Genomic DNA, 25760 nt, shown 5'->3' on the forward strand with positions numbered 1-25760 from the left:
CTATAACTGAGAGTGCTGGGTTCCAGCAGTGAAGACTTCTGGTGGCTCCATGAGATGCTCATTAAAGACCAAAATAAGGGAGGAAGAAAGAAAATGATTGCAATGTTACTCACAGCAGTGTTTTAAAAGAAGCAGACACACCACTCCTTGGAAGGTGTTGGAAATGTTTGTTTTTGTCTTCAGATAATAGTCAACAAATAATTACTTGTTTTTTTTTGTTTTCTACGTTAATTTGTGTTTTACGTTTGCTGTTGCAGTTAACAAGGAAAATAAAGTTTAGAAACATGCTTGCCATTGCATAATTGTTTTTGTTTGCCATCCTTAATAGACAAGGACTTGTCAAAGTGTGACATTTTCCTGCTCGCCACTTATGTGAAATCTGTAGATGAAGTTTGTGTTGCATAACTTTGAGATGGGGGAACACTGAGATTTTTCTTTTACTGTGTACAGTATGTTCCTGAACAGACTGGCATTGAAAGGAAGAGCGCTTTGAAATCTGCTTCTGGAGCCTCTCGGCATCGCTCACCGAATGTGATTAAAAGCCGCGCAAGGTTTTCTGAAAGGTGGAAAAAGCTGTCATGATTATCGTCTGATCACAATCCGTCAGACAGATTGTGCAGATTTCTTTCTTTCTGATGTCCGTACCGAAGAGTCTGTTCTGCTGCTGCCAACGGGAGCCCACACATTGAAAACAATGCAGGTGATGAAACCACAGTCCCTTGGGCTGAACTATAACGTCCTAGGCTAGAAGAACCACCATTGTTCATCATCAGTTTCAAAGTTTTTGTTTTCTTAGATACCATCTTGCATAATGAGTGTTTAAAGTATGTAAGTTGAATTCTGAACGAAAATGCAAGCAGTCTCCTCAGCACCTGATGAGGCACTAGTCAATGGTAGTTCAGGTGGGTGGCTGCGTCAGCATGCGTAGGCTGCAAAGGAACAAGTAATAGGTTTATTCCGTGCTGAAAAAAGGAACAAGGAAAACACAACGTTTTGGCCGTGGAGCCTTCTTCAGGTGTGAGAGAGACGAGGCAGTAGGCAAAGGTAATGTAGCGGGAGAACAAAGGTTGGGAGAGAGGAGGATCGAGGGGTGGGAGCAGGGGACCGAAAGAGAGGCCAATCAAGAGGTGTGAAGTCAGAATAGGTGTAGAGAGGTGTGAAATGAAACTTCCAATGAATGGAGAAAATTTAGAAGAAAACTACTAGTCTGTCGTTAAGAGAAGGGGGAAGGTGTGATCCTAGCTGCAGGATAATTTTGGTTTCTGTAGTCTTTCTGATGTATGAGTTCAGAAAACCGTCTTTGAGAAGGCAGACGGAGAGATTAGAGTGGTCATGGCCGTCAGAGGTGAAATGGGAAACAATGGGCTTGGAGAGATTTAGAGACTAGTCAATGGTGTTTTCTCACTGATGTCTGCCTGTTGCATTTGGAATCGTGGAATAGCACAGGCTCAGATATTAGTTCTGGAACTCGTCCGTGTTGTTTTATTCTCGAACGCCCATAGGCTCTGTAAGAAACAAAATTCAAGAGTGAGAAAGATATCTTGTTCTGGAAGAGAGTGGTTCTTTCTGCTTTTAACAACACAGTTGAGTCCTCTTTGGGAAGCATGGCATCTTCAGCTCCTGAAACTAGTTAGACCTGTAACTCAGGTCAAGAAGACATTTCACACTTTATGACATGTTTTTGCATCTGTTGATAGAAAAGAAAGTTTTGTTGTCAAACTATATTCCTCTGCCTGTAAATATTGATGTCCTGTTAGATTTCTCTGCACATACATTATGTTGAGTTTACGCAGGTTGAATATTCTGATATTAGGTACATACCTATCAGTTTTAATACATTTTTTTCAAGTATGATGAGTGTGATACATTCATAGAATAAGGACTAAGCTATAAATAGAGTCAATAGTTAAATTAAACAAATGGTGTTTTGAAACTCAAAAAAAGCAATTCTATAAAGGAAAGCGTTGTAGAATGTGTACTCAGAATGTGGCCGAGATTCAGCTTTTTTTTTTTATTGGCACACAGTTCACATCCGTCTCTTTGGCTGGTGTCCACCTTGATTCTGCTTCTTGTCATTACTTTGCGCTCACACCAGACCAGACGCCCTCACTCGGAGATTATTGACTTTTTCTGCTGGTGTGATTTTCAAACTCCGACAGACCATAAAGGGTGAATGAAATTCATTTACAGTACAATATGTTCATGTAGCACTCCTTATGAACAGACATCCTTATAAATACACATTTGAAACCATTTCCAGCCATTGTCCTGATAAACATGTGGCTGGTTTGGTCCCAATTTTCAGTTGAAATGGTAAAACTTCATTCCATTCCAAGAGACAAATAGTCTGCAAACTGAATAATCATTAGAAAAACATTAAATGTTTTGGAATGATAGAGTGTCTTTATTATCCCCAGGGTGCAATTTGTTTTTACAGCAGCAGACAAAATAAAAAAAATATATAATACACTTACAAATAATACACATTAAGGTGAGCAAGAGTATCAGATGTTGAGCAAGGGAATGGTTATAGATGTATTGTAAATGATAAATTGAACCTGTTTGTTTCAAAACTGGGAAATCTGGATCTGCATTCTAAAGGGGAGTAGTTGGTATGAACATGACTGTCTTTTTTTTATTAGTTTGGCAAATCCAGATATATTGTGGGTGATGTCGTGTAGTTCACTGTTTTCTGCAAGAACTTGTTTTACTGTATCTCACATTGTAAGGTACAGTTTTAAACAAGAAGAAAAACCCTAACAGACTTGTTGAAAGATCCTGATCCTGTTGTGTCAATTACTAGACTAGGTTACACATTCTTAGCTTGTGTGTGCATCTGAAATAAAAAAAATAAGTGTTAGAATATTCTATGTGGCCTAAGAATAGGTGCTTTTTGAGCTATGGCCTAGCAGGTATTCTGGGATAGCGTCTTGGCATTTACAGAGTATGAATAAGAAGGAATGATGTTCAGAAGAACTGCACACCTAAGAGGTTTGGTTCAGTCTTCAAATCTAGGATAACTTAAGCAGACAGCTCCCCCTTCATAAATTGATTTCTGAGTGGGGCTCAACTGTGGGCTACAGGCACTGGTGGTCATTAAACATTTACTGTGGAAGGCTCAGGCAGCATCCCTCAAAGGGTGAATGATTTATAGCTCTAAAAGCTTTTTCAGGCCTAGTTTTGTTGTGAGCTCTGATGTGTGGATGTTGTCAGTGATGCAGTGGAAAAGGATATCAGCAGTAAACCGTAAACATAAGGCGCAACACAGTCTGAAACGGGAGAATCCTTCTTTGTAGTGTTTGACCTTTTCCCCTGATCAATACAAAGGCCGGGTGAGTAGAAATCATTAAAATTGGCAGGAAAGGGGTTAGGCTGAGTGATACCATACCTGCCTGACTTCATCTTTTGCCCAATAGTGTGGCTTGAGGCAATGAGGTAAATCCAAACTTTTCTTACCAGATCTAATAAAGACTGCCATATGGTGGTGCATATTGTATCAGAGCATTATATGTTATTGGTCCTCTAATCAATATATTTCTGTTTTTTTTTCTTACAGTCAAGAAAGCCAAACTCCATGGGCCCCCAGGTAAGATACAAATGTTACTCTTCCTGGTCAACTATACCTGTCCGTAAAATATTTCTTATACCTGCATTATCTGTAAAACGCTGTGTGGCAACTTGTTGCCAATAGTGCAATAACAAATAAATGCTGATAGTGGGCGAATCAGAGGTCATCAGTTTCTTGCGATTTAACTTCCAGTCATCCCCTTGTCAGATTTTCTGACACTGTAATGAAAACCCCTTGAGAAATCCTGTAGTATTTTCCAGTTGCATCCACACCTCTCCCCTGCGAAGGCATTAGCAGGTGTGCGCTACTTGTCTTGATCCCCTCCCTACCTAAAGAGCAGAGGCTTTGTACGCTGTACTTTGGCTTCTGTATCTTGTGTTGTATGTTCATAACGTATGTAATCCAATAATAAAACAAGTCCTATACAGTACAATATAACCTGCTGGCCTGTGACATTCTGCTTGGGAGTTTTCGGCTTGCTTCACTGTGCTGTGTGAGCTGTATTATTTCTGGGGAATGGTGCCAGGGCCGTTTGGATCAAGATGATCTCCAGTGCACCTGGTCTCCTTTGTTTGCACTGTGTGCCATGTACAGTAATTGAGTCATTAGGTCACTTACCTGGTAGCTGCTGGAGAATTTCTGGAGTCTTAAGGTCTTATTGTGGGAGTTGTATGAAAACGTGTGAGTGAGCTCCATTCCAGATGATCAAGTCTGATACCCGCTTGAGCTGTGGGACTGATTGCAGTGTGTAATAATCTACTGGACAGCCTAAAGACGCGTGAATGGCGATTTTCTAAGCATTTCAACACATAATGGCTACATTCCTGTAGGTTTGCCTTAAATTAAACATTTTCAAAAAGAGGTATGAAAAGGCAGTTGGCACATATCAGATGTCTTTTATACCCTGTAGGCAAACAGGACAGAGGGAATTATACAGTACACTGTACATGCAGAGCATACAATCTAGACTGTCCCACAATTTCATTGTAATTGGCATTATTCACTTATATGAATGATAGAGCGCAAAAAATCAATCCACTGTATTATAGTACAGTATATGCATAGCACATAACAGAAATAAACACAGTACAAATGACCAAATAAAACCAAATCTACATCTAAGAATTCTGCATTAAGACCTCTTGTGAAAGATGGGTGTTTAAGTGAGTTTTAAAAAGTGAGCCCAGTTGCTGAGTCTCCCCCCCCAAATTGGAAAACTTCCTCAATTCTTCAGTCCTATATATGCACTAGAAAAGAAAGCTATGTTGTCGGTTGTGTAGAGCCTGATCTTCAGCAGAGTAAGGCATGAATCACAAAATCTCAGAGTAAGAGATGAGCTATCACCACGCAGTAAAACATTGAGATAAACTGGATCTATATCATTCAGTGAGCAGAAGAAGCATATTTTTGCTGAATTTCACAAGTAGTTATTGTACCATAGTTTATACAGGATACACGATATATGCTGAGACTTTGTATGGCAAATTGTGGTCATACACAAGCTGGTTTAGTACCTTAGTAGATACTATACACCAGTAAATCATCACAGTTGTCTAATCCAGATGAAATAAAGACATTTATCAATTTACTTTACTCAGGGTTGGGACTATAACACCTGTGATTTTTCAAATATTGGCTGACAACATATAGTCAAAAATAGCAAAGTTTCTTCTTTTTGGTCAATGGTTTTATTTTTGCACTGTTAAGAGTGAAACTGAAGTCGTCAACTTTTAATAGCTGTTGTGGGGATCTAATTAGCAGGTACTCAGTCTTGTCATAGTTTAGATTCAGAAGGTACTGTTGCATCCATTTCTCAATGTCCCACTGACAGCTGTCAAGCAGCAGTAGTATCTGATTCAGTTTGCTGGTGAATCTCAGTATCGCCATCATAATGGTGAATTCCAAGTCCATGATGGCTAAACATTTGACCATGAGTCAACATGCAAACAGTAAATATTTAAGGTCCCAGAGCTGAACCCTGTGGAACACCCTAAATAGGTGAGACATCGGTTCTTTGCGTCAAGTAAAGTTGATGAATAGTGTCTAATTGAATTGTCTTTGGATGTTTTGAGAGCCTGCCATCTTGGAACTGGCAAGAAGAATTTGAGTAAATTTTGGTACTTATGAATGTACATAGCATGATTAGACACACAGACAAATGGCTCCGAGGCGTAGTGGTAGAGAAGGTCTGTCATGAGCTCTTTGTTTTCATTAACATCATATTCATGACTTGTTCTACAGCTTTCCAGTATCCAAGAAGCAGCAGAGTAGCAGGTGCTGTAAAAGGATGGTAGGGGACAGTGAGAGAGCTCTGGCCTGAAAGCCGTGCTTGAGAGAATGCTAAGGGCTGGCAAGCATGATGAGGGAGGGCAGTGCTGTGGTGGGAAGGGTCTCTTCTTCGAACAGGAGGTTTGATCGCCATAAAAACTGGGCAATACAGGCAGACCTGGCTGCCCAGGGAGGACAGGCTGTGTTCCCAGTGCCAGCGGGGAGAAGCAGAGAGAGAGAGATGCACTTTCTACTGCACTGTGAGAAATATTCTGGCATTAGACAAACATTGTTTCCCAAAATAACAAATCTAATCCCAGAATTCCCACACGAGCCAGCATCGGAATAGCTTCCAATCCTACTGGGAAGGGGGGGGGGGAGGAGGGAACTCAATTGAGCTGGTAGCCCAGTGTGTGATCTCCTGTCACAGCCTGAGGAACAGTGAGCCTGTCTCTCACTGATGTTCTGCATGTTGTATGTAAATGACCTGTGATGCATTTGTATCATAAATGTCTGTAGATGCTGTATTGACTGTATATACTTTAGCAGCACTGTAATTTACCAGTCAAGCCAATAAAACTGTTTTAAATTTGAATGTTAGAAATAGGCCAAATGAAGAAGTTCGGTTATATTTCATTGACAGCTTCCTCTGTCCTACTTTTCTGTATAAATGAATGTTAAAATATTTAGTGTGTCACTTTTCTTTTCCACATGAACGGAATGGGGCTCCCAGTGCTCCCTGTGGTTTTTTTTTGTTTTATGTTTCCTCCATTCAAGAGGACTTTCTTGATAAATATCCAAGTATTCCATTTTAAAACACGGCTACTGATACTTTAAAAGAAACCATCTGGTGTTCTATTAGTTTGGGTCATTTATAGCCTTGGCTGTGAATACCTGTCCACATGAAGTCGCACTGTGGGGAATTTATTCTTATTTTGTTTCTCACATTATGGAGATAAATTATTCAGATAGCGCTATCCACTATGCTTGATTTTAGTTGTATTAAAGCAGAAGCAAATGGAACATAATGGAAAATAACTGACTCACTCAACTAAGAACCTTATTGTAGTGTCCTGTTTCTTAGTATTTTTATTATGTGAAAAAGAAACATGTTTAACTATGCAGCTATAAACGCTAACAAACAGCCCTGTGATTAACATATGGACACCTATATGCAGTTCATAAAAAAGTATTGTAATTAAGTGACTTGGCAAGGAGTAGTTAAGAACATAAGATCTGTTACAAACGAGAGGAGGCCGTTTGGCAGATTTTTCCAGTTTGGTAGTTTGTCGCTAATTAATTCAGGGTGTTTGAAAGAAGCCAGGGTATTGCCTTCAAAACCATGACTGGGAAGCTTGCATCATACTCATGATACCTCATTTATGGGTAAAAAAGTTCCTCCTGTTCTCTTTTAAATTCACTTCTTCAGGTTTCCTTGTGCACTTTGGTTTGTGTTTCAATATTTATTCTGAAGAAGCCCACTCCTGTTTCATGTTCTCTCGTAATCGTCTTGATTCAAGACTGAAAAGGGTCTGTTCCATCAGGCAGTCCATGTAGAACATTCTCTTAAGGTCTGGAATGTATCTGGTTGCTTTTAACTGGACAGTTTCCTAGGCTGTATCTTTTCTTTTGAAAATTTTACACAGTATTCTACATGAGCCCTTTTAAGGCAGTACTCTATACAAATCTAACATCTGTCCATTTGACTTTTATGCTTTTAACTACATACTGTAAACTATTTGCCTTTTTAATTGCTTACCCCTAATTACTTATCAAAAACATATTAGCGATATGTCCACATAAACACTTGCTACCTGTATGAAAAACCCTTCACTTGTCTACATCAAACATCATCTTCCAGGTATTTGCCCGCTCTTGAATTCTATTTTCTCCTTCTACAGCAGATGAAGCTCAAAAAAACTATTTCTACAATTACTGCATTTGTAAATCACAATGCTTCTTTAAAGGGCACTAAGTGTCCATATTGGGAGTGATTGAGCAAAAAAATCCAGATACTCAGGGACAAATGTATAAAAACAAGGTAGTCTAAATGTCCATATTGTCGAGCAAACAGAAGGCACTGCGATAAAACGTAACATCAGCAAATTATGATCTTTTCACTGGTGCGCAGAACTCAAATTAGAAATGATGCCAGATGAACTTCTGGAATTGTTCCCTGCATGTGGGACTGGAGTCAGGAGAAAAAAAACTGTCTACTACATCATTTTTTTTTGTTTACAAGCCATTATGAAAATTTCATGGTGCTAAAGAAATATGGTAGTGCAAATTTTGTGTGAAGGGCTACCATCAGTGCTGTGAAAGAGAAATGCCCGACTAGCCTGGGAGTACAATAAAAAATCATAAAGGAAAATGTAGGCAAACTGGTTTAGGTAAAGCAGACATACGTAAGCCTTTTCTAGGACAGGGAATACCTCTGGACAGACTGCTAGACAAACAAGCAGAGAATGGGGGGTTTTAATTTCAGATATTCTCACCATGTGCCTGGAAATACATAGTTGTGCAAAACTTTTTTTATTGTTTTCTCCAATATATTTTTAAATGAGCTTTTTTTAGCCAAAGGTAAGTGGAGTAGTTTAATCTACTTTTTCTAGGAACAATCTCGGGAGCTCAGTACTCCCAGTACCCCAGCTCTTGGGAGCATTCATCTGTTCTAAATAAATACCTTCTGTGTCTGGGTTGTCCGTGTTCTCAATTCAAACAAAATGTTGATTTGTACCACACTGTACGTATCATTTGATTTTATATTATTCAGTAAAGCTGATTGCTTCCGTCCTTGCTGAGCTTAAGAAATTCATTTAGCTGGAGGCACAGATCAGAGTTTCTGAGCATGGTTTTTGGTTATGGTGTACGAGTTAGTGGGCTAAAGGGAAGTGATGTTTTAATCAGATTTGTAGTGTTGGTAACAGTTCAGTAAATTGAGCACTATCCATTCTGCGCTTGGTGATGCTGCAGTGATTGGAATTGGAATTCTCCCTGTGTATTCTGTATAAAAACTCTCAAGGCATGTAGATATTTTCTTTATTGTATTAGAGTATTGATGGGCAAAAATGGAATAAAACCATATATTTTTATGTACTGTAAGGAGGCATTTGACTTCCAGTAAAATGAAATGGGATGAGTCCCTGTCTTAACAGCTAAGTCAAGCACCAATTTCAAGGGTGTTTAATTCTATTACTTTGTGCGTTGTGCTGGGTGTCTTCGCCTCTCTGTCAGTATCTGGGACCATTAGAGAGGAAGAGCAGTAATTCAGTGTGCAATTACATTAGTCAGGAGATAGCCAGCAGCTGGCCTCTGTTTTGTGCAAACAGTGCAGTGGGCGATATCATACTGCTCCATTCAGAATTAAAGATGCCACATTTATTACAGCTTGCTTCTGCTATTAATGTTCCTCGTGTTTCTTTAAAGTTTCAAAATCATTGTTTTGGTAAGTTAGCATGAATGTACAGCAGAAATTGTTATGATGTATTTACTAGCCTGTGCTGCCTCAAGTAATTTCAGTTGTCCTGAATGTTAAACCATCAGATAATAAACCAATTATAATTTAGGAGCTGCATTTCTAGGTGTCAGTGGCCTTGTTTAGACTTGTTTTTAATTCTCACTACTAGGAATGTACTGTATGCACACTCAGTATGCGGTTAACTTTTACTTTTATCCTGTTCTTTGTCAGGTTGAAATAAGTTTAATTTGAGAATAATGAAGAGACCAATTAATAAAATTGGCATTTCAGTATGGTTACTTTTCTTTAAGGCCTGATTTTTTTTGTGTTTTTGTTTACCTTGTTTTGCAAACCAGGTAAAAGCTTGTCTGCCAAAAATGAAAAAGCTAGTCCAGTCGTTTTGTGTACCTTTCTTTGTGCTAAACATTGTTATAACTATACAAGTCATTTAGAAAATATATTTTTAGCATATTGCTGTCATATTCCCGAAGACATATTTTCAATACCTTTCTATATCTGACAACAGGGGTCTTATCTCAGGGATCTCATCTCTGCAGTTTCTTTTGTCTTTTGGGCTTTGTCTGAGACAGGTAGTACTGGAACTGCATCATTAGCCTTAGGTTTCTTAATATTGACTTAGATGCTATGGTGGAAAGTGGACTCTATGATAGTCATCTTCTTGCTTATGGAGGCCAGCCAATATTTGTCTGACTTTGTCTGACTAGCCATGATGATGCTAAGAAATGTTTCCCTGTGCTGCTTCGACACCCAGGGAGACGGGATCCTTTACGTAGTTTCAGAGGTTTCCATCGCACTTTTAAAGAGCAGAATGTAATAGTATAGTTTTTGTGTATTCTTGATCGCTGAATTTATAGGGATAACCTAGAATTCAATTATTTGTGACAAATGGAATTTTGCTGTGTAGAATACAATTATGATGGCAGTATACCATGTTTAGAATTGTTTAAACAAGACACATTATCCAATCTGTAACTCATTCTGCTGTATTAAGTTTTTTTGTTCCTGTTACATCATGATGTGAATACATCTGGAGGGCACCACCAAAACCTTTTATTTTGCTCTTAGTGATGTTGTGAAGTACAGCAGATGAACAGATTTAACATTATTTAGTAGTGCCATTATTCCTTCACAAGTCTTCTGAAGTCTGCAGGTCAGGTTATGGTAAAAGTGTGCAGAAAACACACAATGTGATTATAAATTGTCTCAAAGTTTAAATGGTTGAAAATCTCAGTGAGCTCCTGAATACAGTTGAACAGTCACTTTCTTTCCTTATCGTATTTAGTCTAGTATGAGAAATTTGTCACTGAATGAAGACGCAACCAACTCTTCAATGGGTTTATCTTCCTTTTCGATCATTTTATTATTCTCTGCAGAGTCCTCTACAAGCACTTTCATGCATCTCTGCTAATATACTTGAACCACAAGAAGCAGGCTTTTCCCTGGTGGTTTGGGAGCTAACATCAGCATCTGAGAGCACGGACTCTGGGGACATTGCTACTCTACGTTACGTAATGTGCATTTTATAGAAGGATGTGGCCTGTTGGGATGGGAGTCAGTTTGGAGTTAGTGAAGAGTAATAAGATATAATATACGGTATAGCCGACCTTCAATGTACTACAGTGTTGTGCCATCAGTCATTGCAGAGTGATCTATTTGTCAGTGATTATGTTGTTTGTATTAATGAGCTAATGTGTGCAAGGTGCTATAGATTTCCTTTTGAACAATATGATTTCTTCCTATACAGTTAATTCTTTAATTCCGTTTTTTCCTTTTATATGCCTTTAATTTGGAACTGGAATTTGGGCCAGCATGGGTGCCCTGTTGGAGCCATCCTTTTTTATATGCCTCATAGCATCTTCAGAAGCATTGCCTGATCGAAATGTGCCAATCCCCAGGTTAAATACTGCAAGCTCACTATTGTTCAGAAAGTTACAGGGATCCTGTTGTATAGCAGATTCAGAATACACAGGTAGACAGTCAGTTCGCATTGGAGCTTGGTCAGTGGTGCCCAGTCAATCAGGAAATTCAGTTGCAGTCAAGCATGGGACAGCTCAGTCAGTGTCTGAAAAAAGGGGTCAGTCTGGACTCTCAATGGTACTGTAATTTTATTACTTGGTCTCACCATTATTCAAATGTTAACTGCTATTTCAACCTGACATAGAAAGTGTTAAAAGTAAAAGGTAACCTTTTCAGAAGTCAACTGTGAATGAACTATTCTACTGACTGAGCTTCTCAAACGATTCACGAAGAGTGAAAACACATCTTGAAACATTTATATTATAGCTAAACCTATATATTTAGTTTTTTTTTTGCTGGAAAGGCATTGTAATATGGTTTTTAATTATGGGCCTAATGTGATTATTCTTTTCTGTCTCATGTTTCTAAATATGGGTCTTTAGAGCTAGATCTGAATACAAGGTTTTGAGCACAAGAGTCTTAAAACTACAAAAATGTGTGAAAGGTAATAACAAATGAACACATGTAAAACATGAATTCGTACAGCATTGTAGTATCTAGGTTCTGCTGCCAACATTTCCATAAGCGTTTTCCAAGAGTATGTTGTGAAGGTTGATGTCACTCACAAAATACTACTTTTGCTTGTAACTATATAGTTACAGTTATTGGAAGTGACTATTGAGGTGTCTTAAGAATCTAGATACTGTGGTTAACACCTGGCAGGTGTCAACAATTTAAGTTCTGCAGGAGCTTCAAAGCAAGAAAAGATGTTTAGTTACAGTAGTTGTGCTGGGTGTGAGAAACATTGATCAAAGGAATGTCTGGTTTACCTTGCTTAATTAAGATCCAGGTAAATCATTAAGAGTGTTATTAACAGTCCAGGAAAACAGGATAAAATACAGGAAGAGAAGGAAGAAGAGAGAAACACAGAGGGAGAGAGGCAATAGAGAGAAGAGATGGAGATATTTATATGTAACAATATATTAATATTAAAATGTAGTGGATTGGTACAACATGTAATCATTATTACATTTAAATGCTGGCTTTTAAATTGGAACAAAAAAATATGTCCATAAAGAACTCTCATTCTTCTGCCAGCCTCGGTCAGCGAGCTGTCCGGTATATTATAATAGTGAGTGAAAATGAATGAATTTCTCCCACAACTTGTTGCTTTCATTTTTTTAAATGTAGAATGCATCATGGATAGCTAGGCTGATCAGTAGAGTTACTGCATAAAACCCTGTTTACATTGCATCTAACAAGAGGTTCTAGAACATTTAAATAAAGGATGCTTTTTAAGAACCACTCAGAACATCTTGGGTTTTCCCTGACTGTCTAACAGTCTTTACTTGCTCTCATTTTACCCTTCCAAGGCAGGAAAGTGCATTCCATTAATTACTGATGTGTCAAAATGGATTATTTTTTCCCCCCTCTGCTCAGCTTCAGTGTTAGAGACCTCAATGTTTTTGATGAAGATGAAAACATCATTCTGATGAATATATACATACATTTACACAGCGGAAACATTCAGGTGATGTCTTCCATGCATTTCAGCAGCATAGAGGTCTTGGAAGTCTTGCACAGAGTGTACATACAGTCCAGGAGCTTAGTGGCTAATGGTGATCAGTCATCAGAGCGTCAATATCACCATGCAGTGTCCAGTGCACCTCAATCATAATAAAAGCCAGAATATGATATTCTTTTACTGCCCTTCAGGTGCTTCTAAACTCACAACCCTATAGCTGATGCTACACCATCCACCTTCAGAATATACTAAAAAATATTGTTACAAATAGGGGGTTATGAAAACGGAGAATATCAGAAAATGAAATAAGTCAGGCACACAGTATTAAACAATTATTTGATATAATGACAAAACATACTAAACAGCACACAACATAAATGTACAACAAATACTGTACGCTATGCTGTTTGCAAACTTACAAACAAGGTGTGACGAACTCCTGCGTCCTAACGAGCCTGAAACCAAGTATTCAAATACCTCTATAATGCCTACAGAAGAGGCCAACAGAAGAGATAAAGCTGCATATAAACAGAACAGACCTATAGTTAAATCTCTCCCTCTATAAATTTGAAATGTTCTAAAGTGAATGGAAATTCTTCCTATTGTAAAAATACATCTAACCAGGAGAGTTTTTTTTTATCCTATGGATTCTCTGTACAGAAATCAAAGTTCCTAAAAACAACAGAATGGTAAGCTCTCTTAACAAGGTTCAAATACTACATTCCAGTTTGGTCTTACAGGCTGATCAGAACAGAGCTTCCACCTTCTATTTCCTCTCCTCTCTCTCTTGCCTCTCCCCTTCTGTTTTTTCATCTCTTCCTCTGTCTTTCTCCTCTACCTGTCTTTTATCCTGTTTTCCTGGACTGTTAATAACACTCTTAATGATTTAACCAGAACTTAATTAAGCAAAGCAAACTAGAGAATCCTTTTGATCAATGTTTCTCACACTCGGCACAACTAAGTAAATACCTTAGTTCCTTTCTTGCTTTGAAGCTTCCAAGAACTTCAAATGTTAATACATGCCAGGTGTTGGCTATTGCATCTACTGTAGATTCTTAGGACATCTCAATAGTTTCTTCCAATAACTGTAACAATATATTTACACGCAAAATATTAAATTGTGTTTATGGGGAACTTCAACTTTCCTGTCACACTCTGGGAAATGCTTATAGGAATATTGGCAGCAGAAACCTATAAGTAATAAGTTTATTCCATGCTGAAAAGAGAAGATGGAACACAGCGTTTCAGCTGTGAAGCCTTTCTGCAGGTGGTAGACATGGTAAATGACAGCTTCCTTGCCCAGTTTGTCAGAGCATCTACAAGAGGAAATGCTTGTGTACTGTAGATCTTCTCTTTTCACACAGCTAAGACAGGGTGAGGCAAACAGATGTGAGTGTAATTTGAAGTATACTTTGAAACTCTTCAGGTGGAGTCTGAAAATATTTCCAGAAAGTTTGGTAGTATAGATATGAAATTAGTAGAAAATGGATAGTTAACAGTTTACTCTGCAACTCACAACTAGCAACCCACTGAAGCTCAGCAGGTGTGAGCCTGGTCAGTACCTGGATGGGAGACCTCCTGGGAAAGACTAAGGTTGCTGTTGGAAGAGGTGTCAGTGGGGCCAGGAGGGGGCGCTCACCCTGCAGTCTATGTGAGTCATAATGCCCCAGTATAGTGACATTGACACTATACTGTACACAATGCGCAGTCTTTCGGATGAGATGTAAAACCAAGGTCCAGACTCTTTGTGGTCATTAAATTTCCCATTGGCCCTAATCAATCATGGCCTCCTAATAATCCACATCTATGAATTGGCTACATTACTCTGCTCTCCTCCCTACTGATAGCTGATGTGTGGTGAGCGCTCTGGCGCACTATGGCTGCCATCACATTATCCAGGTGGGGCTGCACATTGGTGATGGTGGTAGGGATCCCCATTACCTGTACAGAGCTTTGAGTGTCCAGAAAAGCGCTATATAAGTGTAAACAATTATTACCGAGAATTTATTTGTAACACAGAACAAATTTGTCCCAAAAGTGAGTAAATAAAAAGCTAAAAACAGTATCCATAAATGGGTCAACACATTAATTTGGAAAGATATGAGGGAAAAGAGAGTACTAAATACAGTTATTCAAATACAATTATTACAAAATAAGAGGATTGAGTTAAAGAATACATTGTGCTGCAAGCACAGGTAAAAAAGAGTATTAGAAAGGCCAAGAGAGAAATTGAAATAGTAATTTCTTTCAGTAAGCTTTTTTTCTGGCCTCATTTACATAATGGCTTCATGTGGTAGTGTTCTTAAAATTGTCTGAACTTTTTTGGAGCTAGCTCTTTTTTGCTGAAAATATTTATTCAAATTCTTCATTTAAATGATTCCACTTGCCTGCTTTTTAGGTTACAGTTTTCAAGATAGAATTTCAAACTGCAAGTTATCATACTAATTTGGAATCTATTAAAAGGTTTCATCTAGGATTTAGCAACCAGTGATCTGACCTCAACCTTCTTAAGATTTTTGTGCTGACCTGTTTAACAAAAGAAAGTTGACAATGCACTGACTGAATGGGGTTGCACAGATTTGTGCTCCCATGTACTGTGAGATTATTCTTGGGCAGGCTGCTTATTTTATCCACACCTTTTAATGAGCGCGATTTGTCCAGTAAGATATCGCAGAACGTTTTCTATGCCTTAAGATACTTTAAAGACGGTGCCTCATTGATTGTGCCCGCAGCTGAAGTGATGAGTGGACTGGGACATTCACGTCTCTCCAAGGTGGCGGCATGGGACATCACAGTTCCATCTTATTAGGCAGCGCAACAGGAAAAAAACATGTACTCGACCTGTTCCGAGTCCTGCACTTCAAACAAAGAGGGGAATTCTCCCAGCACTGCCGTACAATTTGAGAGCAGTGTTTCTTTTTTGTTGGCAGGTTAGTGTTTCGATAGAATCCTGTATTGATCAGCGCAATCCTTACTTCTACTGGAATATAGTATGTAATCCCAGCCATTATTACATGTACTCCTATGCTCCTGCTCCACTCCCTGCCCTTCATTCAGCCCCACAAGCGAGTATAACTGACTGACAGCTGACTTCGGAACAGGTCAGTGCAGCAGCAATGACAGGATCTCAGAAGTCTTTCAAAATTATATAAGGTACTCAAACTGATGCTCAGCTCTGTTTCCGTTCAGGTGGTTTATACTAAGAAAATGGTGCCCTGGTGTGCTGTACATGATCTATAAATAGACAGGGAAGCAGTGCTATTTGGTGGTGGGCAGAAAGTGGCTTCCTGTCACAACTGCTCTGTTCTGTAGTAATTATGTGTGGTGGAAAGGGCCTGCTTATCAAACGCCCCTTTCTGATGAGTACTTTGCAGTTCTCCTTGGTTCATCTGCCTCATCTTTGTAGCTTAACACTGGGATAAGCGAGGACATGTTAGAAAAACGCTCTGGGAGTTTGTAGTCGTGTCCCAGATTTTTTCTCTAGCGTTCAGAAAAATTCCCATGTGACAGCTGTGCTCATAAGCAGGGCTCATCAAGTTGTAATAAAAATGACTTAAAGACAATAATATTTCAGAAGTCTTAGGAAAAAAAGAGGACATTGTTCTGCTTCTTGTGTCAAGTGTATGACACCCCTCTCTTTATGCAGACGTGTAGTTAGAAATATCAGGTTGTTAGAAATTGTTGAGCATGTTTTGAAGAGGCACTGTTGTGATGAATGCACTTTCTAATCACCATTTTTCATGTTGACAAGGTGCTTGAAAACCAGCCTTAAAGACATTTTTTAACTTGCAATGAGTAAATCTCATAATCCCGTGGATTTGATTGGCATAAAATGTTTTGAAAACATGTTCTTTATCTCCAGGGCAAAATGATTCACATTTAAGGTTTTGCAGTCGGGATGTGCTTATAAACTTAATATGCTCATTTTGTTTTATACTGTTACTCTTTAATTCATTTGCAGTAAGGGTTGTATAAACATTCTTATGTATTACTGTATATATACTGTATATATTTCCTCTAAAATCTTAAATATTTTATACTGTATGTGATTTTTTTTAGTAGTTTTATTTGTTTTAAGTTTTAAGTAGGAAATTCAATGTTTTTTTTAATTGGCTCATCTTTTATGCGCCCCAGGTTAAATTTATTGTAGGTAAAGGAAATAAGCCTTATTCGTGTTGTCTTTTGTTATATATGCATCTACTACTTTCAGGAAAACAGGGGAGCCTGCTTAGATCTGGAGTGAAAAGTTTCAAAATGTGTTATCTTAAATATATGTTTGTTCGCACATAACTGCTGTTCCTCTGCTGGACCACAGCTGAAGGAAGCTAAATATTTTTTTGTTTTGATACTGTATTTTACTGTTAGCTGCACTGCTGTGAGACTGCAACTTCACTGTGGGATGGAATGTGCTAAATGGTATCTGAGGTCAAATCACTTGCTAGGATATCTGTCTTTTTATTGTCTATTAAATTGTATAACTAAAGTGCCCTCTTCAAGTCCTGTGAGCTGGAGCAAAGAAGGAAGATAAGTAAAATTTAAACTTTAAAAATAAAGTGAAAGTTTTTAAATTTAAAAACCATGTTCTTGGCAATGAATTGGGAAAGAGTAATGTAATTTCTTAACTTTCTCTGAGATAAAAACTAACAAGGATGAAAATTAATTTGTAGATTTGTCATAGAAATCTAATTTTCTTCTCATAGTTTGACATGAATATGATGGAGTGATTAATTTATTTTATTAGAAATGCGAACCTATGCAGAAATTTCAATTTTGATCTTTCCTGAATATTTAAGGGGAAGGGAATTGCTGTTTTAAGGGGCTGTGAGACTTCACTAATGAGTAACAAGTGACAGGTTTATTCCATGCTGAAAAGAGAAGAAAGAAAACAGTGTTTGGCTGTGGAGCCTTTTTTCGGTTGCAAGCTTATCCCAGGTCTGTTTTGTAGTTCAGATGTATTCACTGGTTTGTGCCCAGCTAGTTAATCCATAAAGTAGTCTTTGTCTCCAAGATTAACCAGAAATGTGAATGTACTGATGTCCCATCCAGGGTTTATCCCACCTTGCACCTGTCGTTTACCTGGACAGGTTTTGGTTCCCCTGCAAGCCTGTATTGTATAAAGAGGTTAGCACACTAATGGATGGATGGATTATGGGTTTAGTGTACTGTACCAGTCTCCAAGACAGACCAACCCAGATGTTAGCTAATTGAAATAATGAAGGCTGAATGAAACACCCCACTCCCCCTTCAGGGAAACATTGACTTTGGTGGAAAGAAGCGAGAAACGAAGTTAAGAGCACATTATACTTAATGGTTGTTTCTGGAAGCGATGCGGTATTAGGCAGTTGTTCTGATATCATGGGGCTCGGGAAGCAGTTTTATGTTGCACTTTTTAAAACATACAGATTAAGAACAGCATGTGTATGTACAGTTAAACAGAATTGCATTAAGGGAACATTTTCACAATTTCTGTACACTAGATGTGTAACCCCAGGCTGTATTTCTGTGAGTGCTCTAAGCATTGCTGTGTGCACTGTGGTGGAACTGATGGTGAGCTCTTCTGATACCGCCTAAACATTTCAGCCTGGCAAAAAGTCTGCTTCCTGCTGTGCCTCCATTTAACACTGCTCTAGGGCTTGACTGACGGAAGATGGATGTGTTTTCCAGAGGATTAATCTTCTGTCTCTATTAGTGTGAAGACTGAGATGGCTGGTGTCTCAGCCTGTTTTTTCTTGCGACAAACCTCAGTGTGGCTCTCCAGAGCCAAAGGTGGTGTGACATGTTGTTGTTACTGACATTAACAGCAACCACTTGCGCTGTCGCAATTAATAAAGGCAAAGGTACAGTAATCCTCAGCAGGAAACCATTTAAAAAGTCAGTGTAATACAGATTAGTCGATTGCTCAAGGAAGAAAACCGTGAGGAGACTGTTTCTGACCGTGCGTGCAATGTAGTGTTCATTTGTTTAGGTTTTGTTAACTTAGCTCAAGGTAATGGAATATCTTCATGTGTCTTACAGGCAAAAGACCATGCCTGTGGTTCAATTCCAGGAGCTGACTTAGACCCCAGAGCCCATAGCATATTACACTGTACTACACGCGTTATTGGCTCCACAATCGTTCCGTTACTTCTTCACGAAAGCGTGGAACTGTCACTTATTCTTAATGTAGAAATGAATCCCTGCCATGTCAATTTTATAAAGGTGCTTGACCTGGCAAATTATCAACTAACAGACTTCTTACTTATGGAAGAAGTCATCGCCATATGCATTCTCCTGAAAAAATGAAGTGCTCCTGGTTTATCGGTACGTCCATGTTGTACACATGTGACACATGACAGTCACTGCTTAGTTAATAGTTGGACAGATTCACAACTATTAATTTGAATGTGAAATACTATTTGGGAGAGTTCTGATTTAATCCTGTTACATATGAAACTGTTGTCTTTGCACATTTACTGACCGCTTTTGTGTAAAGGCACCTTTCTAGTTGGGAAAAGGTCAGGGAGGTGCACTGCTCTCCAATGAATGTTAGAGATAAGGTGTTTAAAAAAAGATTCTTTCTTTTCTACAGATTTGTTGAGTTTGTCTTTGAAATGCTAATCAAATCTGAGATCATCTTCACCACAATCATCTTTCCCATGGTATACTTGGTATACATGGTATACATGGCTAGAAATGTCCCTTCTTCAAAGTGGAATATTAAAGAGTCTGATTAAAAGCCCGTTTTTGTTCAGAGTTTTTCCCTGCTGCAGCTGTCCAAGTCCCTTCACTGTTAAACCTGTTCCCTGTTATAAGAAGAGTTCAAATGCCTTAACTTTAATGTGCTCCCTGATTAGATTCTAATTAGTGTCTGTGTCAAAATAAAACATATTCATTGAGAAAGTGAGTTTATGAGGCAGTGTAATGGATGACTACATTTAATAATGAAGATCTTCCCTCTCTGCTGTCTGCATCTTTGAACGTGCCTTACAGTGTAGCGTGTCCTGGTTGAAAGGGAGCTCTCTCCAGCCCTGTCAGCTGGAGTAAAGGGCTTCCAGTCTTGGGATTATTTTGTTGAACTGGAGTGATCAGAGAAAGAGCTGTCTGAAAATTTAGCGCTGATGAAAGCTCTCTTTGAGTCGCCATCTGTTATCATTAAAAGTTGAACTTGAACCTCCTTTTTTTGACTCTCCAGACAAATGATTAGGTTATGAGGCTACAAGGAGAATTCTTGAAAGGCACCAAAGCACTGAATCATCCTTTATTTGTAAGTTCTTTCTCTGTAAAGTGCAGAGGCTCGTGTGAGAACCTCGGGATACAGGTGTGGGATAAATGAGTTCTGTATGAGCAGAGGCTTCCATTTGGCTTTCTTCCATTTGGTTTGGATGTGTTTTTTGTGTGTTTAAAATAAGTCATTTCGGAAGCCCCAAGTATATCCTCTGTGATTTAGCAACCAGCTGTTAATGGAGGGAAAGTTGAAAGGAGAGGACAGATGCAGCTATGCAAGATACTTCTTACTGATGCTGTAAGAATGTATCTCCCAAAATGCCTGTGACTTTGGTTTACCATTCTGAAAACAGGTAATAGATTGTTTCCGATTAGTTTTGCAGAAATATGTTTAAGTGTTCATTCTCAGCCTGTTTAAATGGATTTCTTTTCTCTGCCCACCACGTTTATTTCCATACATATGGCACGAAACAAAAAATTATTTTGAATTCTTTCCATTATTGCTTTTCCGTAACTAGAAAACAGTGTGGCAAATGGTTTTCTGAAACCCAGACTACACTTGCTGAGAATAAAGTAGGAGAGAAAAAACAACTGAAGCAGTGGGTGCCTACGTTAATAATAGCTATGATGTTACCAAATTTGGCTGTTGCACCTGCCAACCTGAAAGTTAATGATACTTTTATTTTTTTCATGCTTATATCTTATGTACTGTATCTGTCTCACACACTGATGACCCAATTTGTTTTTCCTCGTCTTATGCATGTGTTTCTTATTTGTAAATAGATTCATATTGTGTGTAATGTATCATGTTTCCTGTTATGTCTTGTACCTACCTGCAAATTTCCCATCGGGGACAATAAAAGAAGTAAATGAATAAGATGCTCATCTTTTATTACAGTCCACATCAGTGCAGTAGACTTTCAGCACACATCTATGCCATATTCTAACAGAAGACCGTTACAGACAGTTACAGTCTGCTAAAACTGTATACAGTCACACAGTGAATGGCTTTTTTGATTCTTTCTACTGGAATGACTTGGAGAGACTTTTGCTAATTGCCGAGGTACATGACCCAGATGTTTGAAGACTCCCGGGGGAAATGTAACTGTGTGCCTGTCCATCTTTTTCAGTGGTGTGATCCTGTCATTTCTCCCTTTGTCTGGCTGTGTGCTGGTGCACTGTTATCTTGTCTCTTCCATTCAACGGATGATTTGCAGCCGGAGAAGGAACGTAGCTAATTAGTAAACTGCATCTCAAAATAGGCTTGTACAAGAGCCTCTTAGATTGTCTCCATAGATACATGTTGAGACTCGGCAGGCACCTGTAGTGACATTGTCTTATTTGGACGTTCATTACCGTGTGTTTGCACAGCAGTCTTCCACAGCTTTCTGACCTTTAAAAAGAGCTGTTCATCAGGCATGAAGGATGGAGTGAATGGACGTTTCCAAACGGATAGTAGCTTTTAGCAATGTCCTTACTTTTCCTTGTTGTGGTGTCCTGAAACTGCGAATAGTAAACAGAACAGCAGTCATCTATAGAGCCCTTCTCACTGCAAGAGGCTCAGTTGTGCTCTGGCCTACTCCCAGAGTGTTCAGAGCCCCATCTCCACTAGTTCACTCGCATTCACTGCTGAGTATAGTTTTTTTTGGTGCTAACATGTAATGAGAAGGCTCCTCTGCTAAAGGGGAATTTTTGAAAAAATTGATTATTAATTCCCAAACGGGAGTAGATTGGTGTGACGTTCCCCTGTGAGGTGTTACGATATTATTGATCATCATTGTACTTGCCAATCATTTAGTTCTGTACAATAAAGGTCTGAAAGTTCTTTACAAAAGGGTACAAAAGAGTACTCACTTCACCCACTTATGTAATGTAGGATCCCTTTCTTTCATTCTGGCCCAGTCGCTGACTACAGAGAAGTGAGTTTCCTAGTTTCAGGAGTAATACTAGGAAAGCTAGTATTTCAGGAGAACTACTATGAGCCTAGAATGGATTTCACCATAGTTGATTGCATAACAGATAGAATTGCAGACCCAGGTTAGTAGATCTGGTCTTTAAAAAGTTCCATCGGATTTTAATAACCTTCCATAGTCCGCTTCCTGCTTCAATCTATCCTTTGAAAAAGAAACACTTGAAAGATCTAAAGTCCCTGGCTTTCAGATCTTCCAATGGATTTCACTGTTTTTTTTCTGTTCAACTCCTTAAATTAATTGGACATTAATGATCTATTTTATTATTTCAATGCTTGAGCTGTGCTAAAAGCCTGCAAAGGAAATAATTGCAAGGTCCAGAATATGAATGCTTGTGGTCTGAAGCCACTATATATGTATGACTTTAGCTCAAGGGGACAGTCCTTCAGGTTCACTGAATATTTTTACCTCCTGCTTAAAATGTTTGTTACATAAAAGTAGAATGTGCATAAATAAACCTGTTAATTAGTTCAAGTAGTTGTTACTGTAGGGCCATTATAAGTTTGGTTGCGAGCACCCCTGGGCCTGTTAGTTGTATCTGTAGCTGTGGTATTTGGAAGTGTGAGCTAATGACCTCTAGATGAACCTTCATTATTTAAAATGAAATTACCTGCTTTGAGGATGTTGTTTAAGAACCTTTTCATTTTTCTTTCTTCTTCACTAAGCCCCGTCATGGGTTTCAACACTTCAGGCCCAGATAGAAACTCTTCAGTCTGTTCCTGGTGTTCTAAAAACATTGTGGTTTCACAAATGATGTGATATCTGCATGGCGCTATCTTTAATGATTTTGTAAGCCTTCAATTATCATTCCTTCTTTCCGGTAATGACACAAAAACCATCACCTCGTAGATCAAGCTCGGAAAGGATATTACCCTACACAAATTTCCACTAACCTGCACGCACAAGGAATTTCTCTTTCATTTTTTTTCTGTTAAGATGAGAGATAGGAATGTAGAATGAGAAGGACAAAACTCACAAGATTCTAATTGAAAAGCTGTAGCTGAAGAAATGCAAAAAGCATTTTTTTCCGTATAAATTAGGAGAAAATCTTTGATTGTCTCTGTCATTCCGAGTTAACAGACTGATCACACAACTTCATGTTCTCATTTTTCTTAACCTTCCATTTGCATTTAGTGAAACCTGGGGAAGTCCCCGAGCTTGTGTTTTTCTGCATTCCTCAGTACGATATCACACAGTAATGGACCTACAGAGTGAGTTTCCGTGCAGTGACAGATGTAGGGTATATTCTTCTGGGAGACCATTCAAAATAAGTTGCTAGCACAACATCATAGAGCTTTTAAAACCTGAAGAATGCATCTTCTTTTGCAAAAACCCATCTGTTACCTGTATTTCCTCTTGACAATTGTGAATATAGAGTAAAAAAAACCACTGTCTGCCTTGGTTATGTGGTGAGACCCAGGTTGATTGTAAGATTACAGATTGTGAAGTAATTTCAAATACTGTATGTGTCCACCAATCACGAGTCTGTCTTTTTAAATTATTAAATTTTATAACATGCCAATTATTTTGTGTGCAGTAGAGGGACATACTATATCTTTGTCTTTTAGTTAGGAATTCCACATACACACAGTAAGACTTTTTTTTCTTTTAACATTTGAATAAATCTGCTTTTCAGATGAGTAGGGTTTTTTAGCTTCAGTATGAGTTTTAGAGTCCTCACTTTCTTCCTGTAAAACCAGGATTGCAGTACATAGACCTTCACTGCTGAGGAGCACATCATTTATCCAAAATAAATGCTTGAAAAAGCCCTTTAAGACCGTATTCCTTTAAGTTTGAGCAGATGTTTTCCTTAACTTCTTATCTCACTGGGATTTGTTAAAAAAATCACACTTCCATGAATGAGTAGTATCAGAACATACTTTTTACTCTTCCTTGTTATTCTGCTCTTCATTATCTGAGGAAGTATTTTCTTGTGAAGTGTCTGAACAAACAAATCTAAAATGAACACATGAATACTACCTGTCATCCTGTAAAGTGTTTTGAGAAGCCACCTTTAAAGGCACTTTATAAAATAGTTTATTATTATTATTACTACCTATTCTACCAGATGATCACTTCTGATTTTATCAGGACATGAACTTTTAAGGAATGAATAACTTCAGGCGAGACTGCCATTATACCATATTTTATTAGAATGCAATTCCCGTTAAAAATTAGTAGTTGTAATCTCTAATAAAGTTTTTTTTTTTAAAGTGCAATTTACCATCCTATGCTACTTAGAGGTTTGCCATTTGGGTTTGAGTCATCTGGGTGTAAGACTAAAATCTGTGTGACAGTTGGGGGTAGTTTGATATTTATTTATTGTGTCTGGTCCTGGCTGTTCTGCAGGATAGCCAAGTCATTGTTTGCCGAGTGTCATGACAGTGGGAATTAGGCAGGTGCCACATTGTGCCATGTTAACTGCAATCTACTACCTCTCACCCTTGGTGTGCTGCCAGTATTCTTTAAATAACACCTTCTTTCTAAGCTTATCTCTCGCAGGACAAACACGCTAGCCTCACATGGTTTTCCAAGACACACACTGCTCTGTGTACTATGTCAGTGTGTTTCTTTCCATTGCATGAATTAGCACACATACCACATGGAGTGCTGCATGGATGCTTTTTGCTCAAGATTCCCTGTAATTGGCTTAATATATTGGGATCTTCAGCTGTTTTTGTGACAATAATAAAACTCCATTCTAATGGATTTCAATTATTATTTCTACTTTTTGACTTTTTGGACATGGAACTGTGTATGATGTAAGCGTCCTTTAGATTTGTGTATTTTTTACAATAATTAGCACAGTTTTTGATGTGAGGGGTGATGGAAATGATCACAATAAATGGACACTTTCACCTTGTGTTGTTTAAAGGAACCCAGAAGAATTAAAAATAACAAAAAAAAAATTTCTTTAATCTGGTAGTGCATATGAAAGAACCATCATACTGTACGTTTAGATCTCAGTTGTTTTCATGTTAATTTTTTACGCCTTCAGTATGTGAAGTCAACTTCAATTGGTATAAAAACCCCTGTCCTAATAAGGGTGCCTGAGGACAAATCCAGACTTTTATGTTCATATCTTTATCACAGGGAGATATTATAAAAGCAAATCTTTGTGAACTTTTCCACTGGGTGGTGGTCCTTATTTCATTTGAGTCTGTCTGCTGCTGTGGTGGTGTTGAAGACATTTAATTTTGTCTGTCAGTCTATTGAAATTTGCTGATTTTGTTCCTTCCAGTGTGTGGAAAATTCTGGATTGTTCTGGCGTCTCTCAGCAAAACTACTAGCTGTACTAGCTCTATGCATTCATTACATTATCTCCTGATTAGAGAATGTTTTTTAATATATTTCTGTATTTCTGACAGCCAGAAATAGAAGCTGGTAGAGTACCTTAGTAAGATACTCAGGTTCCTGATGAGGAGGCACCTGTTGCTCCAATTACTGACTTTTATACGGTTTGCTTCAAATAAAATGTGTACTGTATATGAAGAAAGTGCATTAGCATTTTTTTGTAAATTTTTATCTTAAGTGTCTTGCCAAGTTTCCAGATGTACTCTGAAGATACTTTGCAATTTAATGATTTTCAACCCGTTGCAAAAATTATGCTGTTGCTTGCTTTAGATTGAATATGCACTATGTTTAATTTCCTTTATACTAAAGTGAAATCAAAATGATGGAGATAACAGACAAAATCCTTTGATCCTTTTGATCACTTTAAAGATTTCTGTTTTTCTTTATTAACTATCATACGGTATGTGTATTTTAGTCTAGGTATAGGTGCATCATTTT

At 38.2% G+C, this 25760-nt stretch overlaps 1 protein-coding gene across 1 annotated transcript in view; it reads left to right on the forward strand.

Annotated features, from left to right (window-relative positions):
* LOC138237810 (uncharacterized) overlaps positions 1-25760 on the forward strand; it is a 136175-nt gene that overhangs the window by 37792 nt on the left and 72623 nt on the right. Inside the window, exon 2 of the mRNA XM_069187662.1 lies at positions 3557-3586. Within this exon, the coding sequence (XP_069043763.1) occupies positions 3557-3586 (30 nt within the window). The remainder of the gene's footprint in view (positions 1-3556; positions 3587-25760) is intronic.

Source organism: Lepisosteus oculatus, chromosome 3 (assembly GCF_040954835.1).
Source record: "Lepisosteus oculatus isolate fLepOcu1 chromosome 3, fLepOcu1.hap2, whole genome shotgun sequence".
Classification (NCBI taxonomy): Eukaryota; Metazoa; Chordata; class Actinopteri; order Semionotiformes; family Lepisosteidae; genus Lepisosteus; species Lepisosteus oculatus.